The following is an 18711-nucleotide window of genomic DNA, read 5'->3' on the forward strand; positions in this document are numbered from 1 at the left end:
CGTGAGGCACACTGTCGCCATTAAGAAAACAATTGCTAAAAATTCAGAAGAGGCTCAAGATAACCTAGCAGAAAAAGCGAGCACCGAAGGCAGAAACGAGGCGCTGGGAGCCCGCACACGCAGAGGGCTCTGTCCGTGACCACTTTGCACGTAAGTGCACCCCCCTCTCCCACTTGAAAGGCAGCAGTTGAGAGAACGGATTTGAGATGTGCCTGGCCGTGTGCTGTCTGTGGAGACTCCTTAGACCCAAGGACAGCGACAGGCTGAAAAGTGCAGCAACGAAGACAGGAACCCCTCAGGGAACGGTGGCCCGAAGGGGGCTGGGAGGGCTGTGGTCGGAGCAGACAAAACACACTAAGGCAGACACTGTTAAGAGAGACCAAGGAGGTGATGACGCGTTGACAAGAGTCCGACTGTAGGGACAGGGGTAGACGTGTCCACACTGGGGGCAGAACCCCAGAGTATGTGCAGCCAACACCTGACAGAATTACAGGGCGACCTAGATGCTTGTGTAATAATAGCTGGAGATGTCAGCACCCCACCCCCCCCCATCCTCGGTACAAGGGCGCAGGATGGAGAGGACCTGCAAATCCCCCCAGGGCAGCCCCCCACATCCTGTCAGCCCCACGGGAGTATTCCCCAGGATAGACCATGTTTTAGGCCCCCAAACAAGCCCCCAAACTGTGATGTTGCAAACCTCCAACGGGGAAGAATGTCTCTGCGACAAACGGTGTCGGGACTGCTGAAGATCCGATTTTAAGAGTGAAGCTTTACTTTTATGCAGAATTTACTCAAAATGGGTCAAAACCTAAATCTGAGAGCCGAAACTATACAATCCTTACAAGAAAATAGGTGTACAGCTCCATGGCTTTGGTTTCTCAGATCTGATACCTGAAGCACAAGCAGAAGAGAAAAATACATGGGAATTTATCAAAGTTGAAACCTTTTGTGCCTCAAAGGACACTGTAGAGAGAGTGAGAAGCTAACCCGCAGAATGGGAGAAAGTATTTGCAAATCCTGTTTCCGGTAAGATTCTGGTATCCAGAACACATGAGGGGGCTCCAGCAATTGAACAACAAAAAGACAAACCAATTAGGAGATGAATTCGGACAGACGTGGCTCCAGAGAAGATGTCCAGGTGGCTAGTCGGCACGTGAAAAGATGCTCAACGTCATTCATGAGAGAAACGCGAGTCAGAAGCGCCTCAGGCGGTGGGAATGTGGCGGGAGCGGGATGCTGGCGCATTGCTGGTGGCGGGTGCAGGGCTGCAGCCCCTTGAGAACCCTGGGTGGTGCCTCAGAGGGGTAAGCGCTGCCTTACGTCACGGCAAACCCCCCAGGTGTGTACCCAAAAGAACTGAAAACAGATGTTCAGCCAACAACTTTTCCACAAACGTTTGCTCCTGGGGGATTCACAGCAGTCAGAAAGTGGAAACAACTCGAATGTCCGCGAACAGATGAACAAAATGCGGTGTTTCCGTGCCGTTGAACGTTATTCGATCATTGGAACAGAACGCCAACACTCACTACGACGTGCACGGGCCTTGAAACCTTCGTGAAAACAGCCGGTCACGAAAGGCCACGTGTTGTGTGGTTGTGTCCAGGACAGGACGCCGTAGAGACGGGTGCAGGTGATGCCCGACGCCCCCGCACTGGGGCGTGTGCCCCTTTGGGGGGATGCGAGTGTGGAGCGAGATGGGGGTGGTTGCACGGCAGTGTGAGTGGACCCGGTGCCCCCGGATTGCGCGCTTTGAGACGGCGGACCGTGTGCTCTATTTCGCCACAATCGAAAGGTCGGGCTGAGGCTGGGCCACTGCACTGGGGAGGGTCCGACTGTGTGTCCCTGGCTCTGCCCCTGCCCCTGGCTCCTGAGTCACCCCCCGCCCGCACCCAGGGTGGCGTCCCCATCAGGCTCGGGGAGTGCAGGAGCGGCCACCGTGGCAGGTCCCAACCGCCAAGGGTCGGGTGAGGCGGACGACGAAAGGCTCGCTGTAGACGGGCTGCGAGCGTGACCTGTGGTGGCGTGTGCCCCTCCTCCAGAGGGTAAACTGAGGCGGGAGTGGGGCTGGACGGGGCCCGGGCAGGGGCGAGGCCCTCAGGGGCGTGGGCATGGTCTGACCCTCGCCCGCTTCCCATCCGCAGTCCGCCTGGAGGTTCTATGCCACCAACCTGTCCCGCACAGACCTGCACTCGACGTGGCAGTACTATGAACGCACGGTGACCGTGCCCATGTACAGGTACCGCCCGCCCGCCGGGACCCCGCCCCACGGCACACCGCCTGCTTGTCATCGTGTCTGTTCTGAAGCCCCATTTTTTGGTTGTTCATTATTTTAATTGAGTTTTCCTTTTTTTTTAAACAACGTGTGTACTTTCCACGGAGTTCTGTGTGTGATTTATTTCGCAGCATTAATTTTGTTCTTTGTTTTATAGCTCGTGGCTCTTACTTTCCACCTCCACCCACCCTTTGCTTCCCTTCCTTGCTGTGGGTCACGTTATGTTGTGAGCATCGTGAAGACAGGCCCCTCCCGAGAACTCGCGGAGGCCCGCGGCCCGGCGTAGTGCCCACGAGGGCGGGCCCCGGAGCTTTGGAAGTGAAGGGTAACCTCTGTCCTTCAGCGAGGACCAGGGTCTCTGTGTGGGGGAGGGGCCACGTCGAGGCTGTAGGAGCAGGAGTCCCCAGCAGCACAGAGCACACAGACGCTCGAGGGCGCCCTCGGGTGGGACAGAAGGGCCGGAAGCCCGCGCTGGGGGCAGTTGGTGGAGGCAGCGTGGTCACCAGCGGCTGGCAGTCCCGGCCACCCCCAGGATTTGTCTGTGCTGGGCTCTGGCTTTAGAACAAGGTCTGAGGCGAGGGGGGCTGGGGACCCGCGGGGCAGACACTGCCCTGCAGGCCCATCCTTGCCTGGGGCGGGGTGCGGGGGCGAAGCTGAGCCCCGGGGCGTCCGAGCCCCTGGATGTCCCTTACCTGTGCCTACTGGTGTCCAGCCAGGAGCCCTCACCGGAAGAGTGGGCTGGGCTGCCGGAGCGGGTTGGGGCTCTGGGCTGGGACGACGTCCCCCTGGGGACCCTGAGGTAGCGATGTCCAGGCAGGGTACCACCGCCCCGCTCTGTCACCTGGGCGGAGGCCGCGGCCCCGCCCCTCCTTCAGCGGCCACGCTGGCGGGCACTCTCTGGACCGTCCCTCTTCCCCGGGAGTGCTGAAGGCTCTGGCTTTCCCGGCACCGTCCCTCGGGCCTGAGTGGGCCGACCCTGGCGCTAATTTTCTTTGTTCTGTTGTTTCCCCCACTTTCCTCAACCATTTGGTTAATTTTCTTTTTCTTATCCCGTTCTTTTAAAATTTCCGTTCTCTTCCCTTTGTGTGTGTGTGAAAACACTTGAAAGCTCGCAAACTCAATCCTACGGGGCCTCCAGGTAGGAGATGCATGGGACGGACAGCGTGTGTGGTGTGGTTGTTCTCTGTCTGGGACGGTGCAGGGCCGCCCCGGCCCCCGGCCCCCGGCCCCCGGCCCCCGGCCCGCAGCCCTGTACCCGTGCCCAGCCTGCGTCCCCCACGCCGGGCGCAGGCGCTGCCCTGGTCCCCCTGTGGCCTCCCTGCCTGGAGCCCGGTCCCCCCCTTGACTGGCCCCCTCCCCCGTCAGCTGCTTTCTCCGGCTGGATCCGTCTGTCCTGCCTTGTCTTCTGTTCCTCGTCCTGCTTCTGCCTCGTCTCAGTAGCTGAGCCCCTCCCCCCTCCCCCCTCCCCCCTCCCCCCCTCCCCCCCTCCCCACAGGCCCCATGTGCGGAGCGCAGAGCGGGTGGACACGGCTTCCGCTGTCCCAGCCAGGGGTGCTCCCTCCCTGGGCCCGGGAGGACCGTGTCTGCACGGGGTGGGGGTGGGGCTCTCACTCCCGCTGACCTTTAGCTGCTGCACAGGGCAGCGTCTCGGCAGGCCCTTCCCTGTGGGGTGGGTGGGGCATCGGGCACAGGCCTGCGGACCCAGGGCCCACCCTCCCTGTGTAGACCAAGCCTGGGATCCCCCTGGCAAAAGCTCTTGCCTGTGGTGCCCTGCGTGGGGACTGATTGAATGTTCCAGAAGAGGAGGGTGCTGTGGGGGCAGGGCCGGGCAGCCCCCGAATCCCACGGGCATCTCCACCCCAGCACCTGCCCTTTACCGGCCGTACACCCCAGAGACCTCGCCCAGAGGAGAGGGTGGGGGGTCAGTGTACGTCCCTCCGCCCCCCTGTGTACTGACCCATCGCTGCCCGGGCAGTTGGGGGTTCCCTGCTACAGGCCTCTCTCCTCCCTTGTCCGTCTTGTCCAGCCGGTCCCTGGCCCCCGTCTGGAGCAGCCTCTCCCCGGCCTGGGTGGTTGGAGGTGTCCTCTCGGAGCTGGCTGACCCCCGGCCAGCCGCCACTCTCTCCTGTGGGGCACCCCCTCCTGTCCCTACTCCCGCGTCCTCCACAACCGCCCTCAGCGTCATCGGGGCTGTGTGCTGCGTGCACGTCCCTGCCCGTGACCCTGCCCCTCTGTGTTCTGTCCCCTGCTTCTGTGTCCAAGGCATGACGTCCTATCTGCGTATCTGTGTGTCCCTGAACTTGGACCTGCGTGTGTGGGGGCCGAGTGGGGGGTGCTGTCCAGGGTTTCTGCTCCAGGCCCAGGGGTGGGTGCCTGAGGGGCAGTGGGGAGGCCAGTTCTGTCCCCATGTCCAGTCCTGGGGCCTCTGCTGTGCCCATGCCGTGAGCCAGCCTGACTGCCCACATACCTCCTGCTTCGTCCTGACCCACTGGGATTGGGACAGCCCTGCGGGGAGGGGAGGGGAGGGGAGGGGAGGGGAGGGGAGGGGGGAGGGGGAGCGAGCTCACTGGTCTCCCCTTCGCAGCCAGCTCTGAGGCTGTGACCTCAGACCAAGGGCAGGCCGCCCTCAGGGAAGTGTGGCCGGACAAGGAGGGGTGTGGAGAGGCCTGGCCGTCAGCACAGAGGACTCAGGGCAGCCAGCAAGCCTACTGTGGAGGCACGGGGGAGCCATTGAGTGACGTCACGTGAAGGCGGGCGGTGGGGGGTGGGGGGGTGGAGCGGATCACACCTGATAGCGGGTGAGGGCTGAGCCGGAAGTGGCCGTGCCCTCCACACCAAGTAAAGGCTCCGACGCTGATCCTTGACCAGGGCCACGGGGGGTCTGGACGGGGCAGTGGTCCCCAGGGTCAGGAAGGACAGGGGCTGAGGACAGGATGATAGGGATGGGGCTGAGGCTGGGTGGGGGTCTTTGAGCATGGTTTTAAAGGAGTGGTTGGGACTCCACTTGAGGACGAGTAGGGGTCACAGAGCTGGGTGGGGGGGTCACAGTGCAGGATGGGGGCTGGGTCAGGAAGGAGCAGGGGCGTTTCCTCCTTACGCTGAGATGAGAAATGTGTGAGGGCAGAAAGTGGTGAGCTCCCGAGTCAGTGGAGGGTGGGTGAGGAGGGACAGAACTTGCCCCAGGAGTTGGGAGGGGACTGGGGTCCTCCCCCCCCCCCCCCCCCCCGTTAGCCCCTCTGGTCCTGCGGCTGGGGTCGGGGAGGCCCGAGGTCCCCCAGGAACCTGGCGGGATTTACAGATCTCTGCCTTGGTGTCAAGGCGGAGACTTGACTGTCCCCTTGGCTCCTGTGGAAGTCCTGCCTGGAGCTGCCCAGTGGCCACATGGGCGAACGCCCACCTGCGGGCGGGGGCTGGGCAGCAGGCTGTCCTGGGTGGGCGTGGCCCGGCCTGGGAAGAGGGGGCTTGGAGCAGAGCCTTTTCTTCCAGCTGTCCAGGCCGCCCATCTGCAGCGGGCTTCTCTCTGCCCGGCAAAGCCCTTTTCTGTGACCTCGGTCCCTGCCCTGGCTTTGCAGGGAGGGATCTGGGACCATGAGTATGTTGGGATGCTGTTTGCAACACTACTGCCCCTCGGGGGTGTTCAGGGATTGGGAAGGGAGAGGAGACGGTACATGGCCCCCCAGCCTGTCCTCCGGTGCCCTTCTAGACCCTCCCCACACTCTCCATGGACGGCCCGGGTGCTGTTCCTGCCCCCCTGCCGTGCATGTTGCTCACTGCCCGCCTCCAGCGCCACAGACCCCAGGAGAGGTGTAGCCCAGAGAGTGCGGGTGGCCCCCCAGGGCCACCACTGCCGGGGAGCCGTCCCCTCCCTCTGCCTGGGACAGGCCACACCCATGCCCCCAGCATTAACACCGTAGGTGCCTGTGTGTGCAGTGGACGCTGGTGAGAGCAGGGGTGAGGGTCCCCCAGGCCTAGGCGGCCAGAAGCTCACTGTGCCTCTTCTCGCCACAGACTGATCCCGCCGCTCAACCAACTGGAGCTGCTTCGGAACCTCAAGAGTAAATCTGGGCTCACCTTCAGGTCAGCAGAGGGCGCCTGGGCTGGAGCTCAGGGGGCAGCGGGGGGGAGGGGGGGAGTCTCAGCCCTCCTGGGGGTCCTCGGTGAGGGGCAGGCAGCCACGGGAGGTCCCCGGCACTGCTGGCCACGGGGCCTCGTGGTCTTGGTGGTTTCCAAAGCTTCTGCTGACCTGGTTGAGGCTCCGATCTCCAGAGGGTGGCCGGTGTGGGGGGTGGGCACAGAGGGTGCTGCTCCGTGTGGGGCCAGGGGCTCCTCCCGTGGCTGGCGTGCCAGCCCCAGGCGGGGGAGAGTCCATCCCTACATCTCTCCGGAGCAGCAGGCGGACGCACACGCTACGGTGCCTGCCGGTTCTCTCGTAATCCCCCCAAATCTGCGACTCGAGTGCAGGGGCACAGAGCCGGGTGTGTGGAGGAGTGGCCGCCTGGGCCCCCGCGCAGAGGGCTGCCCCGCGTGGCTTGCCGCCTCTGAAGAGGGGTCAGCGGGGTGGGCCGCCCGTAAGGGTTGAGCGGTGGCCCTCATCCCCTGAAGGTATGTCTGCGCCCCGGAACCCGTGAACACAGCCTTCTTTGGGAAAAAGCTTTGTTATTACGCGAAGGATCTCAACATGAAACCATTCTGGATTAGCATGGGCCCTAAATCCCAAGACAGCGTGCCCGCGTGAGGGGAGGCAGAGGTGGGAGGGATGTGGCCAGGGGCCCAGGATGCCTGGGGCCACCAGGAGCTGGGAGAGGCAGGAGGGACCCCCCCCCCCAGGCCCCGCCCGGAGCCTCAGGGGAGCTCGGCCGCCCCGGCTCGACGGAGTAGCTCTGTGTCGTGTAGACTGCCTGGTGTGTGCTCCTGTGCGGCCTGGCGGATGAGTGCAGGTCTGTAACCAGACGTTAGGAGCCTGTGGCACTACCCACGGTGCCTGGGATGGGATATGGGAGAGGACGGTCTGGAAGAAATGGAAAAAAGACACAGGAGAGTCCTGGGTTCCCTGGAGGAAATGATTGACGGGAAACACGGCCGTGGGGGTGGTTCCAGTAAGAGCTCCGGGGAGTGAGGAGTGTGGCGGGGACGGTCTGGTCAGGGCACAGGCCGCTGGAGGGTGCCGTACGCGCTGCTGGTGAGGTCTTGCATGGAAATGGGGATCGCTGGCTACGGCAGGAAGGCCACTCTTGTCGCAGACGGTGGCAGACAGGCCGAACCTCATGGAAGACACTGTCTGGGGCGGTGAGGGGGAATTGAATCAACCTCAGAGCAGAGAAGCCAGTGCCTGAAGACTCGGGGCCGCGGCCCCGTCGAGACCGCGGGGGACACAGAGTTAGGAGATGTGCTCTGGAAGGAGGGTCGTGGGCGGGGACAGCCTTGGTGGGAGAGCTCCGTGTGTTGCCGGGCGGGTCTAAGCTCTCTTGGCAGAGGCGGTAAGGTGGGTCACCCGGGAGAGATGTGTGGGAACCCTCCTGCACAACTGCCTGTCCCCGTGGCGCGTGCGGGAGGCCCACGCGGCTGTTAGGAATTTATAGCAGCATGCCCTGGCCGGCAGGGACAGACAGACTGAGCGAAGGAGGGCTTGGCAGTCTGGGGACCCGCGGGCAGGAGACAGGCTGACGGAGTTCCCCAGCCACAAACACGCTGGGCCTTCGGGGCGAGGGGAGAACGGCTGGGGCCCGGGCGGGTGCGGGGCGGGTTCGGGCCGGGGCCCCTGGAGACCACTGAGGCTCTTGTGACCAAGAGGGGTTTCCTGCTGGGTCTCAGACCTTGGGCACTGGTGACCCTTTACGCCTTCCAACTTCTCCCTGTTTGGGTGGGCCTGTCTGGGCCTGTCTGTCCTGTTGTATTTTGGGGACAGATCACTGGTTTTCTAGAGTTGACGGGTCCCCACCTGGAGAGGACTTTTACCCAAGTGTGGATCACATGCACTTTTCCTCGCACCCCCCAGATGAACGAGACCCCGCGGTGATGGGTTCTCTGAGCTACTGAGCGTTAGTTGAGATTTGGACGTAGGGCTGATACTGTCATGGGCTGAGACTTCGGCGTGTTGGGGTGTAAGGTGGACATGAATTTTGGGGTGCTAAGGCACAGACCGTAGTGGGTTCAGTGGTGGCCCCCGGAAGACGTCCATGCCCTTGAGCCGCGAGTGGACCTCATTTGGGAAAGGGGGGTTTGAAGAGGTAGCTAAGGGTCTCAAGGGAAGGTCATCCTGGGTTGGGGCGCCCCTAGACCCAGGGACACGTGTCCTGGAAAGACCAGCCACAGAAGAGAAGCCCTGTGACAGGGAGGCGGAGACCGGAGGGACACGGCCACAAGCTCAGGAGTGCAAGGGGCCCCCAGGGGCTGGGAGAGGAGGAGGGACCCCACGCCCCGGCCCCAGGCGGGGAGCTGCGGACTGACACCTGGATTTCTGACTTCTGGCCTCCAAACTGGAAGAGAAGCTCCTGTGGTTTTAAGCCGCCAGATTTGTGGGTCTTTGTGATGCCGTCACCGGAGACTCACCGCGCGGCTCTTGGCGTCTGAGCTCCAGGGCGGCTACGGGACGGGCACGAGGGGTCCCACGGAGGCCTCTGCACCCCGCGTCGCTGGACTGTGGGCGGTCCGGCACCCCTCCCGCCTCCTCTGGCGCACGGATCCGCCAGCCACAGCAGGGCAGTACCTGTTCCGCCGAGACTTTGGACACGCCCCGAAGAGCCCACTCGGGTCACCTGCGGTTGCCCCGCGATTCAGCCGAGGAAAGTCCAAGCCGCCAGCCTTCCATTCAGTTCATGCAGAGCGTGGGCCCTGGAAGTCACCTACCCCCAGTCAGGGTGCGCTGGAGAATTGCCCTGGGCCGAGCCAAGCACAGGCCTGGGACCACAGCCCCGTGGCCTCTCCGCTGGGAAACGACACGGAGAAGAGTGACCCCAAGAAGCCACAGTGGGAGCCAGGACTGGGGCAGCTGTCCGTCCCGAACCTTGGCTGTGGAGCCGGAACCCTCCGGCGTTTCCATCTACGCTCACTTAGTTAACGTTGGCGGTTCTCATTAAAACGTGTGCCCCTCACGTGGGGCCTTGAGCACTTCCAGAATTCCCTCTTTCCTTCAGGACCTGATTCCTCAGGCCCTCCAGGGGCTCTCGGGGCGGGTGGGCCTGAGGTGGGGCTGGGTGGGGTTGGGGGGCGGGTCCACTGGGCCCTGCGTGGGGTCGGGTCCGCCTGACCGACCTGCTGCTAACGGTCTTGTCGCTTCTGTTTAAAGGAAGGAGCCTCAGCCGGAGCCCTCTCCAAGGTCAGTGCCCGCTTGCCCCCCGCTGCCCCGGGGTATGCTGCCGTGCGTGGGGGCTGGCCCCTCCGTGTCTGTGCACTGTCATCGCGGGCCCTGTGCCCACGTGTGGAACTGTGTGTCTGGACCCTGCCGGCCACGCTGTGGGCCCTTAAATCACTTTGCCTGTGCTCAGCGCCCCCCGTCCGCCCCTGGCCCTGAGGCAGGAGACCTCTGCGAGCACCCCTAGTCCAGGGCAGGGCCAGACGCCCTCTCCCTGCCTCGTGGCTCTTTGGTGGAAACAGCCCTGGCCCTGTGAGTGTTTGCCTGTCCGGCCCCTGCAGGTGCCGCCTTCCGGTGTGCAGTCAGGCAGGTTCGAGACGGGGTCGCCCCCAACCCCACCGTGTGCGGGGACTCCGAGGGCTATCTCTGCTGGGAGCAGAGAAGGGCTGGTAGCAATCTGATGTTTTCCTGTACTAAGAAGAAAATCGACTGTTTCGTGACTTCCAAGTCTGATAAACCCCAGCCTGCCTGTGTATCACCATGCTGAGCTAGGGGTGCGCCCCCCCCCAACACCCTGCCGCGAGTCTAGTCCCTTCTGGACCGCAGGCCACTTAACTGGCCGCTCAAGTTGGGCTGAGCTCTACCCTCCATGCACCGGGGGAGGGCACGCTCCTCCCCCCACGTTCCCCCAGAGGGGGTGACAAAAGACTGGCCACACTCTTGCCCCGAACCAGCCGCTGGAGCAAGGGTGACCAGCCCCTCAAAGCGGCTAAGAAAGCTGACCCTGGACCTGGCTGGTTTACCCGGCACACAGACCCCGTGCTCACCATCAGGGGGGATGCAGAGCACATGCCCAGCACGGCCTGGCGTGTGGGGGACCGGGGGGGCTGCCCCCCGCGTCCTCAGTCCCCATCGCTGCTGCTGTGTCGGCCCTTCCGCACCCTGAGCCCGGGGGAGGCGGGCCCGCAGCTCTGCCCCGGTCCATCTGAGGCCCCCCGGCCTCATGCGGCCTCTCGTTCTCCTCCCCACGACTCTCGTCTCAGCGTCTCTCTCTCTCTCTCTCTCCTGCCCTCCCCCCAATTGGACACTCTTGCCTGCCCCCCCAAGTGCCTTTAATCTTGTCACTGCCCTTCTTGGGCCCCTTTCACGTCCGTCTGTCTTTGGGGAGGAGGTGGCTGACCCTGAAAGCAGGACTCAAGGTGAGGACACACGGGAGCCCCCCCCCCGGGCTCTCCGGTACGTTCCGTGGCTCCCCTCTCCCTGCTTTCCGCACACCACTCCTCTGTCTCCTCCCTGTGTGTCCATGTGTCCCTGCCTGCCCGTGACCCAGTGGCTTCCCCGAGGGCTGGCCTGGCCCGGCCCTCCTCCTGGCGCACCCCGGGCTGAGCCCTGGGGACAGAAGGCCTCTCCTGGGACATACACTTGTCAGCTAGGTGACGGAGGGCAGCATTTCTGTCCCCTCACTCGGGGTGGCCACAGATCCCCTTTTCGGCAGCCAGAGCACCGTAGGGATGCCAGAAATTCTTCTGCCGCCAGGGCCCCCAAGGGGGTGGGCCTGTCCCGGGGCTGCCGGGCAAGGGGACCCTGTTCCGTGAAGTGCTAACGGGGGTGTGGTTCCCCAGCCCCTCCTGCATGGCAGTGGGAGGTAGTGGCCTCCTGCCACCTGCCACCTGCGTGCCAGGATCCCGCTGGCACTTACCAGTCTGGGCAGGTGGGTGGGTGGGCACAGGGACCCTCACTCAGCTGCCGTGAGACCCCCTCCCAGTCCTGGCCCACGACGGGCATGCACCCCAGCTGTGTTGGGGTCCTTGGCTGGGCCGGTGTCAGACCAAGGCCGTCTGTGCCCGGGCAGGGTGCGGGGGCAGGCCGCGGGGTCTCGGGCTGTGCCGCTCTGGGTGTGTCTGATCTGCCCTTTGCCCCATCCCACTTCTCACTGCCCCCCACCCCCCGTGCCTGGAGGAGACCTCCCCCGCCCTCCAGCTGCTTTCCCCTTGTCTGTGTGGGTCCCTCCTCGTCGAGGCAGCCACGTGCTGTGTCCGAGTGCCTGTCTGTTCAGTCTGGTCTTGGTGAGTGTCTGTGGGTGCCTCTTCCACTCACTCAACCCCCAGGCCCCCTGGGCGTGCCTGCCCACCCCTCCCGGACCCTTGCTGTCTGCTGGCGGTTCTCAGACCGGCCGGAGCTCCACTTGGCTGCTGCGGGCAGGAAAACCCCAGCGCTGGCCTGAGCCCCGCAGGAACGAGCCCCTGAGTTGGGGGGCCTTGAGCCACGAGGCCCGTGGGGCAGTGCTCAGGGAGGCCGTGGGTACCCCCCGGCTCTGGTCAGGCTCTCAGCGCACTGTCCCATGGGGGCGCCGCTGGCCACGTGTGACCGGTTCAGGTTTTACTACACACGAGAGCCAGTCCTCCGACGCAGGTGCTCAGGAAGCAGGCAGCGGGCGGACAGGTGGGTGGTTATGTCTTCGGTGCAGCTGGGAACGTGTCCCCAGGCATGTTGGGCCCTTCCGGGGCCGGCGTCTATGCTGGGAGTTTTTGAAGGCAGCAAAGCTGTTTGGGGGGTTGGACAAAGCTAAGGTCCTTCTAAGGCGCTGGAGGCAAAGCCCATCCCCCCATCACCCTCTTGCCCTGGACAGAGCCTCCGGGTGGTGGGGGCTGGGGGCCGTGTGCAGGCCCAGGGAGCCCCGGGGGGCGGGGGGAGGCAGCAAGGGGCCCTCAGTCTTTAGCTGTGGTGGGACTGTGGCTGACGTAAGGGTGTGCCTTGGGCAAGAGCATTTGCCCCAAATTTGAGGGTCTTCTGTGGACAGAACTGCTAGGTGGCGGGGGCGGGGGGGGGGGTGGTCCGGGTCCTGGGGATACTGAGTCACAGGGAAGTTTGCCCCCACGTGAGGGCACTTTCTGATGCAGCTGGACCCCAGTTCCCTCACCGAGAGGACCCCACAGGGAGGAAGTCCGCCCTGGAGGGGAGGGGGCTGGGGGGCCCATGGCCCTCGGCCCCTGGGCCGGCATGGAGCGCTCTGGGCAGTCTGAGCTGTGCACTGGTGGGAGAGCTAAGTGTTGGGGACCGGAGGCGCCCTGTGGGGACGCCGACAGGTGCCACCAGTGTTTATGTGTGTGGACGTCGGGCAGCCCTGCCTGGGGCTGGGTTGTGTGAGCAGGGGGGAGGGGAGGGGTCGTCGTGTCTGGTTCCTGTGCCCGCGGTTTGAGAGCAGCTGTCTCAGGCCATAGCTGCAGGGGTGGGGGGAGGGAGGGTGGCCTCAGGAAGACCGAAGACTCTTGTGTGTTTTCACTTTTGCTTAAAAATGTGCACGATCTAGTGCAGAGAGATCTGGGGCCTTCGGGGGAGGTTCCTGGGGACCGCAGACCACTGGGGGAGCCTTTTCTGAGCTGCCCGGCAGGTCCAGCCCAGCCCAGCCCAGCCCAGGGCTTCAGCACCGAGACCCAGACGAACCGACTTGGGCGGTGCCCCCAAGGCCCCTTTGCTGAGCGTCCCTCCAGGGACAGGCAGCCACTGGCTCCTGGATGTGCCGAGGCCACTGCTGACCGGCGGCTGGCTGGGCTCGGCAAAGCCTCGGTGATCAGTTTGTGACGCCAGAGTGCACGCTTTGCCCCCCTAAAATGTGTGCTTTCCGGAATCCTGTCCATCTAGAACAAGCCTTTTGCCAAGTCTCGCCCGTGTATTATTTTTTGGTTGGCATGAAGAGAGCAAAAAATAATACATTTTTAAGAAGACGTGGCCCAAAACTCTGACTCTGGAAGGAAAAGGTATTTTTGGAGGAAAAAAACGGGAATTTTTTTCTCCAAAAATAGGGCACTATTTTCTTTTCCAGGCCGGCGGAAGAGACTCTGTGCAGGCCCCTCACTGTCATTGCTCAGACCCAAGTGCGGCTGCTGGACCCTGAGCCCAGGGCTGCATCAGGGTCGGCGTGGTGCCTCAGTTTACCTGTGCTTTCTGCCCGCTCGCCCGGCCCAGGCCCCTCTGGGCGCGCCCAGGACTAACTGTGCTCTCCTCATTTCCAGTAAAGGCAGACCGTGCAGAGAGTCCCTGTGTGGATGCTGCCCTGGACACTCTAGGTACCGCGGGCGTGTCGCACGGACCGACCATTGCTGCACGGCTGTACTCCACCTCCTCTCCCGCTCCAAACACTGCTTATTAGAGGTTCTAGATGAGTGAGGGCGAGGCTGGCACCCCGCCCCGGCCCCCCAGGCCCCAATTCTGATTGGCAACTCGGCCTCCACGGCCCCTCGCGGCGGAGCCCCGGGCCCCCTCTGATTCCAAATGACGGCCGGTGACGGTGCTGGCTGCTGGCGGCACAGATGCTTTTGTCCCCAAGCCAAACGATGCCCTGCTCCAAGCAGGAGGTGGGGGGGTGGGGGGCCGGCCAGGGGCTCTGAGGCCAGGAAGGGCGCCGGTGGTTTCCGGGGTCCTCATCGCTCTCCGGTGAGCCTTCCCTCCGGGGCTCGCCATCTAGCACCTCTACTATGCACCGAGGGTGGCCACTCCTCCCCGGCCGCCTCACCTGCGGGAGGCATCTCCGTCCTGTGTGTGCGGGCTCCCCGTGGCCCTGACACACCAGACGCGCCGGAAAGCCAGAGGCCCATGGCCCCCCCTTCCCCCTACAGGCCTGGTTTTGGGCGGACCGGAAACGGCCCCCTGCCCCGTGGGCTCCTTGTCCGCACCTTTACTCTCCGTCCACTGTCTGCTGTGGGGTGTGTGGAAGCGTCTGTCCTGCTTGCTCCGGGTCCCCACCCCCGCCCCGTCCCCCTCCCGCCTGCCCCCCTCCCCGGCCAGAGCAGCACGCAGCCCCACGGCGTGTGGGCAGCTGCACTCGCCTGTCATCTTGTGCATGTGGCGGTGCTGGCCCTGGGCGCACGGGTGTCGAGCGGCGGGCGTGGGGAGGGGCCGTGCAGCAGGACCGGGGGCAGGGGCATGCTTGCCCACCTGCATCTCTGCATGCCTCGAGTCCCCACCGGAGGCGGCGCTTGGGGGACACTCGCAGCTCTGGGACCGGAGGCGTTGGGCCCCGGCAGAAGCTGACCCGCTCGTCCAGAGCTTGTGTCCGGGGGGCTTCTGGCCACAGGCTGGGCCCTCGGGTAAGGGGCCGTGGTCAGGCTGCTGGGGGACCAGACGGCCAGTCCAGGAGCCCAGGCCAAGCTCAGCCTCACGGATGCCCCGTCATCGTTCGCACTTTCCCCGGGCATCCGTGGTCGAGCGTGGGCGGGAGGTCCTCCCCGCGGATGCTGGCTCCCTCCCCGCTGAGCTGGGCCCCGGCTGTGCAGACCCAAGCGTGGCCGATGTCGGTGCGGGCCTCCCCCCCTCCCCCTCCCCTCCCCCGGGTATTTAGGGTTTCGCTGTGGGCAGCAGGCAGGGGAGGAGAAGGCTGGGGCTTGGCTGTCTCCCCCAGACCCTCCGGAACCTGCTCCCCTTGTCCCGTGTGAATGCCAGAGCACTGGTGCCAGGAGAGACCGCCCTTGCACACACACGGCGGTCTCGTCCAGGGGTCTCTCCGCCGGAGCAGGTGGCCAGAGCCCCAGCCCGCGTTGGTTTGCTTCTGTCCTTGGCTTGTGAGGTTATTAAGGCAGCCCTTCCCTCGACCCCTGCTGCAGCAGGGGCTGCGTGGACACCTGGACGTGGGGCGGGGCCGGGGGGCCGGGTGCTGCACACACTGAGCTGTGCAGTCTGGGCACCCACATGGCGGCCTCTTGCGGCAGAGCGTCCCTCACCAGTCTGCACATTCCGAGAGCTGGGACAGCAAGGCCTTCCTGTGGCTCCGTCCTCGAGACGGCTGCGTGGGGCCCAGCTCCGGGGGCTCAGCGGGGCCGTTGCTTCGTACGGTCTCCCTGGACCAGCTGTTGATCTCCGTTGGGAAGGAGGAGGTCGTCTGTGCGGACGGCCGCACGGTGCCTGGATTCCGGCGTCCCTCGCACCCGTCTGGCCTTCTTGGCCTTGTGCTGGGCACAGCCGTTACGGGCTCGGGCCAGTGTCCTGAGCCAGCAGATGCCTGCTCCACCCGAGTGGGATCCACACCGCAGCTCAACTTCTAGCTCTTACGGGCTCCTTTCTTCCCTTTTTCCCTGTCCTGGGGAGACCTACTCACTAGCAGACGGGTGATCTCAGCTGCTCGGGGAGGTGGGAGGGGATGCTGTGTCCAGGCTGGGTAGACCAGGCCACTGGCCGTCTCTTCTCCGTGGCCAGTCATGTCTGCGCCGTCTCAGGGACCTGTCTCGGCTGTGGGTTCTGGTTGGGGCCGATGGGGGTGGCTGACCCAGGGGAGCCACAGTGGGGTCTGGCGATGTCTGAATGGTGAGCAGGTGATGGTGGCTTCCCGGTGACAGCAGAGGCCCCCGTCGGGCCCCGGGAGCAGCGCAGGGCTTTGCTCAGAGGCTGTTCTAGAAAGTTCTGTGGCTCCTTGCATGTGCTGGGTGTGAGCAGGTTCACAGTTCACAAGAGCCATGCTCTTCCACAGTGGAAACTCCAGTGGGAGGAAGCCAGGGGCCAACTGTTCCCTGGGCCTGACCTGCCCCCGGACCACAGTGATCCACTCCTGTCTCGTGGCTGCTGCCCAGAGGGTATCAGACCCAACTGCACAGGGAGGCCCGAGGACCCCTGGCTGGCCCCGGTGGCCCCTCCCTGTGGCACGTCCCTTCCACCCCCTGGAAGAGTGGGCGTTCAGTTCCCAGATGCATCCTGTATGTGGGGACGGGAGCCTGTGCTGGCCCTGGTGCCCGGGAGAGGGGACGAGCCTCACAGGACACCCCGGCCCCCTCCACGCTTCCATGCTTCCTGCTCCTGCTCCAAACCTTTCTCCAGGTGGCTCCCGGGGTTTGGCAGAGGGGGTTTTGGCAGCTGTGGACCTCACCCCCCCCAGACCCTGGGGCAGTTACAGGGTATGGAGGGGTAGGCAGGGAAACCAGAGAAGGTTGCCAGGGAAAAGCCACACCCACGGGGCATTTGGGGGCCCTCGTGCCGCAGAGTGTCACCGTGGAGTTGGAGACCTGGCAGGACAGTGTGGAGAAGGCCCAGCACCTTTCCCTAGCAGCCAAAGTGATTTAAGAGTCCACTGCCCCCCCCTCCCCGGCCATGCCGAGCACTGAGGGGCCCTAGGGCCGCCCGTGTGTGCACGTGTCGGCGTGGGCTGTGAGCGGACGTTGGGGTGTGAGTGTCCTTTGCACAGTGACTTCTCTTGCTGTCTTTCTGTGTGTCCGCCCCTGTCGGTCCTCGTGGGAGCAGTCAGAAGGTCAGTTTGAAAGACCGTGTCTTCTCCAGCCCCCGAGGCGTGGCCGCCAAGGGGAAGGGGTCCCCTCAGGCCCAGACCGTCCGCCGGTCACCCAGTGCTGACCAGAGTCTGGAGGACAGTCCCAGCAAGGTGCCGAAGAGCTGGAGCTTCGGGGACCGCAGCCGGGCACGCCAGGCCTTCCGGATCAAGGGCGCCGCGTCCCGACAGAACTCAGAAGGTGGGTCAGGCCGCCGTCTGCCTGCACTCTCGCTGTCCCCCGAGCACCACCCAGGGCCCCGGAGCCCCTTTGAGCAGCGACTCTCCTCAACTCTTTCTTCTGAGGTGCAACTCCCGTAATGTAAGGTCAGCCACATCACAGTGAGCACTTTGGTGGCAGTACACTCAGCTTTCATTCCAGCACGTTCTTTGGCTCGGAGCAGACCTGCACCTGTAAGGGCCCCTCCCAGCCCCGGCCACTGCCAGGCTGCTGCTGCCCATGTGCCTTGGCCTCCTCTGCACTTTTCATGCAAGCGAGTCACGTGCTGTGTGCTTGCACGCCCGTGCGGGGCCACAAATCGGCTTCATGCCTGTTCGTGGCTGGACGGTCTTCCATGGTTTCTGTCCACTTTGAAGCCGTCCTGTGGGCCGCTCGGCTGAGGGGAGCAGGTGGGCTGGAAGGTGGCTTCCCGGGGAATCGGGGCACTGCGCGGGGGAGGGGGCGGCCCCTCTGTCCTCGGTGCAGCTCCGCCCCTCACGGGCCGCGTCTCGCCCCCGCCCAGAAGCGAGCCTCCCCGGGGAGGACGCCGCGGAGGACAACAAGAGCTGTAACTGCGAGTTTGTGACCGAAGATCTGACCCCAGGCCTCAAAGTCAGCATCCGGGCCGTGTGGTGAGGGACTCAGCTTCCGCTCTCCCTGGGGTGCGGGCCCTCTGGGGGCTGGCGTGGGGGCGTGTGCTCTGGTGAGACACCTGTGCCTCGTGGCTCCCGTGGCCCCTCATGCCACGGCTGTCACCTACCCATCCTGGGTGCAGAGCACGGAGGCTACCGGGGGGGGGGGGGGGGGGGGACAAGGGTCGTCTGCACCCCGGGGCCCGGGAGTGGCCCGTGTACACAGAGGGTGGGTGACCGGCCCGGATGATCGTGGCGTCGGCCGGTGCCTGTTCTTGGAGGTGCTGGGGGTGCGCGGGGCTCACGGCTGCCCCCACCCCAGCGTGATGCGCTTCCTGGTGTCCAAGCGGAAGTTCAAAGAGAGCTTGCGGCCATACGACGTCATGGACGTGATCGAGCAGTACTCGGCCGGCCACCTGGACATGCTGTCCCGCATCAAGAACCTACAGTCCAGGCAAGAGCCCCCCCCCCCCCACCCCTGCCCGCCAGCCCTGGGGCGTGGAGGCCGGGTCCTTCTGGGCCACAGCCGGGGTGGCTCCGGAGGCCGGGGTGGCTCCGGCAGGGTGGCGTCCCTCAGGGGCCAGCACGGGGGGATGGGGGGCGACGTGGGGGTCCTCGTGCCGCCCCCAGAGGGGGGGTGGCGGACAGGGCTGTGGGGACGCGGTGGTCGGCCCTGCCTGCCGCCGCCTCCGGGCCCTTCCTCTCGGGCCCCACGCCGGCCCTCCATGGGCCTTCTGCACACCCTCGTGTGGTCTGTCTGTTGTAACCTTTCCGTTGTCTCTCCCTTCTCGCCCTCCTGCCCCCGCTCTGGTGGGCGAGCGTGTACGTGTGTGTGCATTCACATGCACGTGTGCGCGTGCGTGTATCGTGTGAACGCACACACGCGCGTGCACGGGTGTGGGCGCCTGCGGCCACGGTACAGGTGCACGTGTGTGCACACGTTATGCATGCGTGTGGCGTGTGCATGTGCCTCTGTGTGTGCTGTGGGTCCACGCATGTACGTGTGCACCCGTGCACACCGGTGTGCGTGCGTGTTGGGGGTGAGGGTGG

General features: G+C 64.7%; 1 protein-coding gene across 17 annotated transcripts in view; it reads left to right on the forward strand.

Moving 5' to 3' along the window:
• Positions 1–18711, forward strand: part of KCNQ2 (potassium voltage-gated channel subfamily Q member 2) — a 52821-nt gene that overhangs the window by 25242 nt on the left and 8868 nt on the right. For 2 of the 17 annotated variants that reach the window (XM_043553451.1, XM_043553461.1), the window contains exons 8-15: positions 2142–2236; positions 3381–3410; positions 6281–6349; positions 9558–9587; positions 13577–13630; positions 16788–17011; positions 17553–17661; positions 17984–18115. In XM_043553451.1, the coding sequence (XP_043409386.1) occupies positions 2142–2236; positions 3381–3410; positions 6281–6349; positions 9558–9587; positions 13577–13630; positions 16788–17011; positions 17553–17661; positions 17984–18115 (743 nt within the window). Of the gene's footprint in view, positions 1–2141; positions 2237–3380; positions 3411–6280; positions 6350–9557; positions 9588–13386; positions 13477–13576; positions 13631–16787; positions 17012–17552; positions 17662–17983; positions 18116–18711 lie in introns of all 17 variants that reach the window. The other 15 variants (XM_043553456.1, XM_043553464.1, XM_043553459.1 and 12 more) reach the window with 10 other exon arrangements.

This window comes from Prionailurus bengalensis, chromosome A3 (genome assembly GCF_016509475.1).
Source record: "Prionailurus bengalensis isolate Pbe53 chromosome A3, Fcat_Pben_1.1_paternal_pri, whole genome shotgun sequence".
Taxonomy (NCBI): domain Eukaryota; kingdom Metazoa; phylum Chordata; class Mammalia; order Carnivora; family Felidae; genus Prionailurus; species Prionailurus bengalensis.